Source organism: Alligator sinensis, unplaced genomic scaffold (genome assembly GCF_000455745.1).
Source record: "Alligator sinensis unplaced genomic scaffold, ASM45574v1 scaffold373_1, whole genome shotgun sequence".
Taxonomy (NCBI): domain Eukaryota; kingdom Metazoa; phylum Chordata; order Crocodylia; family Alligatoridae; genus Alligator; species Alligator sinensis.
In genome coordinates this window covers 2,854,627-2,861,013 of record NW_005841990.1, presented here as the reverse complement: position 1 = coordinate 2,861,013, position 6,387 = coordinate 2,854,627, and the positions used below count along the sequence as shown (strand labels likewise).

General features: G+C 42.9%; 1 protein-coding gene across 1 annotated transcript in view; it reads right to left on the bottom strand.

The window, feature by feature from the left end:
- Positions 1-6,381, bottom strand: part of ADAMTS1 (ADAM metallopeptidase with thrombospondin type 1 motif 1) — an 8,671-nt gene extending 2,290 nt beyond the window's left edge. The window contains exons 1-8 of the mRNA XM_006021393.3: positions 6,345-6,381; positions 4,754-5,100; positions 4,249-4,381; positions 2,724-2,891; positions 2,110-2,396; positions 1,654-1,840; positions 1,377-1,552; positions 251-426 (exon numbers count right to left, since the gene is read on the bottom strand). Coding sequence (XP_006021455.2) covers positions 251-426; positions 1,377-1,552; positions 1,654-1,840; positions 2,110-2,396; positions 2,724-2,891; positions 4,249-4,381; positions 4,754-5,044 — 1,418 coding nt within the window. The 5' untranslated portion in view covers positions 5,045-5,100; positions 6,345-6,381. The remainder of the gene's footprint in view (positions 1-250; positions 427-1,376; positions 1,553-1,653; positions 1,841-2,109; positions 2,397-2,723; positions 2,892-4,248; positions 4,382-4,753; positions 5,101-6,344) is intronic.
- Between the last annotated feature and the right edge of the window lie 6 nt (positions 6,382-6,387).

The following is a 6,387-nucleotide window of genomic DNA, read 5'->3' as shown; positions in this document are numbered from 1 at the left end:
TCAGCAGGACACAAACATGTGATTAAATACTTTGCTGAATCACACCCCAAATTATTGCCATCATATCTTAGTGTAGTGTAAATACACTACATTTAAAAATCGGGAATTTTATAATTGGTCATAGCTGATTATAAAAGCTCAAGTATAGAGTGAACTAAGCCAGTATCCTATTCACTTTAAAACCCAGAAAAGTTAAGCTTGCAACATGTTAACTAGATCAGAAGAGAGTTAAGTGCATCTGTAAACTCACTTTGCACTAACTGCTGTGCCAGATACTTTCTTACAGGTCGATCCATTGCCTCCACAGATACCACATTTGTCAAACTTCTTATTGGATCCTATCATACGATCACAGCCAGCCTTTACACACTGTCCTTGGACACAGACAGAAGTGGAATCTGGGCTACATGGGGTGCCATCCACAACCTTTAGAGAATAATAATAATAAAAAAAATATAGACATAGTGCTTTTGATTAGAATATATATATATATTTATTTGTATATCTGAATAATATATGAATGGGTAGGAGAAGCATAGGAGCTCTATTTGGAAGACAGTTAAATGTTGAAATTAAATGTATCACTTTGTTAAAACATACAGTGCTCTCTCATTTCAGCCACAATGCTAAGACACCATGGTAGCACGAAAGAGTGATTCATTTGTTTTAATGAGGGAACTTTAACTGAGCAGCTGTGTATAAAGACAAGTCATTTCTTCCTCTTTCCAGCAGAGGACAGTCTTGGCCCTGAAACATAAGGACCAGACCCAGTAATACCTTCCAATTTTTTTCTTGACTAGTATATTCATAAGAATAGCTTCATATTAAGTGTATCTCTATTCCTTATGTTGATCTGGCAAACACTGTTGGCTCCCAATCTATATTGGTAATGAATCCCTCAGGCTAGCTACATTATATAAAAGATTTATTTTTATTCATTTTATGATATCAGCCTTTCAGAAACTATGGGCAACAGAAAGCCAATATTCACTCTGAAGATAGAGGGTTAACTCTGTTTAAAAATGCTAATTTTCTGTGGAAATGTACATGAAATAAAGCTGGGGGGGAAGAGGCAGAAATATGCATAAAGTAGATTCTCAGTTTCTTCCTCAGCTTGGAAGACTACCCATATATTTGTGTTGATAGGATTAGATAGTACGTGGGACAGGAGAAAGAAGAAGCTGACTTACATAAACTGAAAAGCTTGCAATTATTTAATTTTTTTTTTAAGCTTTTCACAGCTTTTGGCCTTGTGTTTGAAATAAAACACCACAAAAAAGCCCCACACGCAGCATATGCACATGTACATGCCCAAGTCAGAAGAGATAAGAGCTCTCATGGAAAACTTAGCAGAGAAGTTGGAACTTAAGAAATACCTTAGGTTGCAGAACAAAGAAATATCCGGTCCCTTTTGCTCGGCAAACAAGCTTGCATCTGTCCTTTGGAGACACGCCAGCAAACTTCGGTGTCCATTCCACTGCAGGTCCACTTCCAAAAGGGGATTTGGAAAAGTCATTGTGTGTTTCACACTGTTCCTCCCTGAAAGTTTTGCCTGCACGTAGAGGAAAAAATTAAGCAGATGTTAGATCTTCATGTTTAACTCCTTCTCCACAATATTCCTTTCCTTGGTTTCAAATAGAAGTTGCACCTTACCATTGTTATCTGGACAGTCCTCAATGTTACATGAGCGGTACTGCACCCGTTTTCCTTCACAGTATTTTCCTCCATTCTTTGGAATGGGATTATCACACTCTCTGAAGGAGTACTGTACTCCTCCACCACATGTCCTTGAGCAGTCTCCCCAGGGTCCCCATGACCCCCAACCTCCATGAACAGGAGTCTAAAAAATGACAAGAGACAGCCAAAAAGAAAATTTTAGATTTTTTTTTTAATCTCCCCAGAATTTGTTAAAGTAACTATGCTAAAAATGCTAAATTAAGCCCCCTGCAAAAGATCACATATTTATTTTATTAGCTACAGCTGGCAGTTTACCCAACTATCAGAAGTAGTTCTGATTTCTTCAACTAAAATATTACTCAGATTTCTCTACCCGTTAGAGCATATTACACTTAAGGTTATTTTTAAAAAAAAAAGTTTATAAATACTTACATCATAATGCTTCTTCTCAGTTTTGTTTACACACTTGCCATTCATGCACCATTTCCCCTCTCCACAACTGGTGCCGTCTGCCCATGGAAAGTGTTTAGTTTGGCACACAAGCAATCCTCCAGACGTGCCAGTACACCACAACGTTGTACACGTGCTGGCTGTGTCAGGACAATGTTTGGACTCATCTCCAAATGTAAATTGGCACTGCCTGTTGGCATCATACAAAGTTCCTGGGAGGTCAGAGGGAAGCTGTATAGGTTTGTGGGGCTTGTCTAGTAAACACTCACCTAAAGAAAGAGTTATGATCAGTGTGTTAGTTTCAATGAAGGGGGAAAGGTACATTTTCTCTGTACTTAGCTTTTTTGTTCAAATAGCTGTGCAGCCTTCATTATGCCAACAGTTTTGTAGGACAATGAAATAAATCTCTTATTACTTAATGTTACCAGTAGCCAAATAATTTTATAACCTTGGACTGCTGTTCCATAGCAGAAGAGATTGCAAGAAGGGCCTTAATAGATGTAGGGGGCAGGGTTTGTTAACTAGTAACAAAAATATTTAAGTGCCAGTGAAATTCTAAACTGCATGAGCCGGAATGGCAAGCTTAATGTACTTACCATGACCATTATCCAAAAATGTTGTAATCATATAGGCACTACATGGAGACCAAGGCTGGCTTCGATCCAGATTGGAAAGCATAGACGCCATCATATGGGAATCCTGGTTTATTCCATTAATACTGGCACACTGCTTTGCGTCATCATGGGGCATGTTAAACACATGGCCTAAAAAAAAAAAAAAAAAAAAAAAACCGGGAAAATTTTATAGACCAAGGCTGGCTTCGATCCAGATTGGAAAGCATAGACGCCATCATATGGGAATCCTGGTTTATTCCATTAATACTGGCACACTGCTTTGCGTCATCATGGGGCATGTTAAACACATGGCCTAAAAAAAAAAAAAAAAAAAAAAAAATCCGTGATAATTTATGAAGTCTATCCTATGCATTAGCAAATATTCTTTTAAATGATGAACAAATCGCAGAGTGCACTGTGATACTTAAAGACATCCATGACCTGAATACTTTAAGTTTTAAACACTTTGTCATTACTTCTTGCATATGTTCAATTAAAAAGACTCATTTTTTTGCAGTTGTACTCAAAACAAACAGCTTTTACAACTAATGCTAGGTCTACAAGCAGACCTAGATAGGCTGACATGTTGGGCAGAATGGAACCAGATGAGGTTCAACATAGAGAAATGCAAAATGCTGTATCTGGGAAGGAAGAACCCCCAGCACACCTACAGGCTGGGAATCACTAACCTGACCACCACACAAATGAAAGGAATCGGGGGGTAATAATAGACCCCAGCATGAATATGAGCTGGCAACGTGACACAGTAGCCACTAGAGCAAATAAAACTCTGGCATGCATCAACTGATGCATCTCCAGTAAATCCAAAGAAGTGATTCTCCCACTCTACTTAACATTGGTGCAGCTGCAGTTGGAGTATTGCATCCAGTTCTGGGTGCCGCACTTCAACAAGGATGTGCTAAAACTTGAGAGGGTCCAGAGAAGGGCCACCCGCATGATCAGGGACTTGCATGGCAAGCCATACAAGGAGAGGTGGAGGGATCTCGGACTCTTCAGCCTAAAGAAAAGACGGCTGAGAGGTTACCAGATTGCGGCTTACTGCTATATCAGAGGCGTATATCAGGGGCTCGATGAACAACTGTTTAACAGGGTGCCCTGGGGGAAAACTAGAAACAATTGCCACAGACTCCTGGCAGATAGTTTCAGACTGCACATTAGGAAAAACTTCCTTACAACTAGGGTGTCCAGACTATGGAACAAACTCTCTGCCCCCGAGGTGGTGCAATCATCTACCCTAGAGGTCTTTAAGAGAAGACTGGATGGTCACCTGGCTGGGGTCGTCTGACCCCAGATGTCTTTCCTGCTCATGCAGGGGGCTGGACCTGATGATCCTTCAAGGTCCCTTCCAGCCCTATGATTCTAAGGACAATCCTGTTAGAGGTGAAAGTAATCAGCACCTCACTGAATTGGGCCCAAAATACAGGCCTAGAATAATGAAATTACTCCCAATTAAATCAACTCAAATCTAATTTCCAAGCTGAATTACCAAGTTCATGAGCTGTTGTAAAGGCAGCCTGCAGACCATCATCTTCTATGATAGAACAACTGCGGTTTGGATCACAGACTGTTCCCACATCAGCCATCCCAAGAGTATCACATGTCTTGGCACCGCAGAGATCCTATAAAAAAGGCAGTTTTATTATTAATCAGGTCAGAGACTTAACCTTGGCAAGAAGAATCCTACCTTGGCAGTTTGCCTATACTTATGGAAAGAGCATGCAGACTCAGTATTTTAATAGGTACGATGGCAAAAATCTTCCTCTAGAAGCAGAAGAGGGTTGCGTGTATGAAGAATTTCTAACTAATGTACAAGACATCTGAGATAATGAATGCCATAAAAAGGCAGTTAATTATTATCCCACTTACTCGAGCTAAAACCGTTAAATGATTTACTCACGTGGATTGCAAATGAAATAGTTTCTTGCATGGATTGTGAATAGAAGTAATGAAGGCTGGAAGGCAGGTTGCATATGAAATAAGGCCTGTCTTACCTGTCTGGTGAACAGGATGGCTGTGTCATAGTGCTCTGCATGGCGGTCACTGGGTGGATTGTGCTGCTTTTGCCAGCTGCAGAAGTTCCTTAAGGTGAGCGCAGCATTAGAGGAAATATCAGGTCCCTTCTGCTCATCATAGATGACCAAAATTTTTACCACCACCAGACTTATAGGGTTTCGGATACTGGGATGTTTGTACAATTTGGCTGCCACAGACAGCAGAGTCAGAAGATAATGCTTCAACCCGCTGCCATGGAACTCTGCCATGGACTGGTCTGCTACAAGCATGGTTTCCACATAGCGCGGGCTGGACACAAATCGTTTTTTCCTTGTGCTTCCAGTCTCTGCATTAGAAAAAAAAAAGAGAAAGAAAGAAAACTGCCCATGAACACAACAGAAATAGGACTGTGAACAATCACACTAAGGAATTTGAAACAGACCAAGAAACAAAATGCTATGGTAAAAACGATTTGCCTCTAACAGGTTATTATTGAAGGCAGAATGCCCATGAAATGGAATGCTACACTTGTGGCTACACACCTACGTGCAAAATGAATGGGTTTTGTTCTCCGTAACCTGAGCAGCGTTAACATAATGTCACCCACTAAATCACTTTTGCTGCCCCAGTAAATCCTCAAAAGCAACCTTGGCCAAGAGCACATGATCAGAGTCTTTGCAAATGAAAGAGTGACTCAGAAGCCTGAATGAGATCATTGGGCTCCACGTGGAAGGCACAGTGCAGGGTTCCTGGCTCCTGCCAAGACACGGATCACTATGGTGACCCTACAACCGCACCACCTCCCTTACCCTAGACACTGTGCCCTTGTCTGACTTTCAGCTCCACTCCCTCTCTCCGCCCCTTTCCCATGTGCTGCTCCAGTCAGATCCTTGAACACCCTCATTCACAAGCTTGGACTGTCAGGCGCTGTGGTTCCCCCTCCCCCATTGGCTCTGCTACACTTTTTATCAGGGACAAGAGCACACACATTTTTGTGAATGAGCACTCTGTCCATTACTTAAAATGGCGGGGATGGAGGGGGCAGGAATCTTTAGCAGTAACCTTTGCAACCAGTTTCTGCCCCTGCTGGCTGTTACCACATGTGCCCTCTGTCCTCAGCCTGCTTCTCAAGCCACTGACACTTGAGTTACCCAAGTGACTTCAGCCAGGTGTGCCTGCACTGGCAGGACTGGTGCGAAGGAGACGGGTCTTTCAGAGGAGTCTACAAGAGACCAGGCTACAAGGAGGCTGATCTGCAAGAGAGCTGGGTCTAGCCAATTCCCTCCCCCAACATACACACACAGAGCCATCTACAAGGGACTTGGTCTAGTTGACACACACTCAGGTCTACAAGGAGTCAGTCTAGCTGACACACACATGTCTATGAGGAGTTGGTCTAGCTGACACACGCACACACGGGTCTATGAGGGAGTGGGTCTAATTGGCACACGCTCAGGTCTACGAGGAGTGGGTCCAGCTGACACACGCACGCACGCACACACACAGGTCTAGCCCCCCTGCTCCCGGCCTAGAGGAGCGCAGGCTCAAGGCCGGGGTGCTCCACCAGAGCTGCGGTGGGAGATGCGGTACCTGCGCGGGGCGCGCTGTGCTGCCGGGGCGGCGGCGGGGGCCA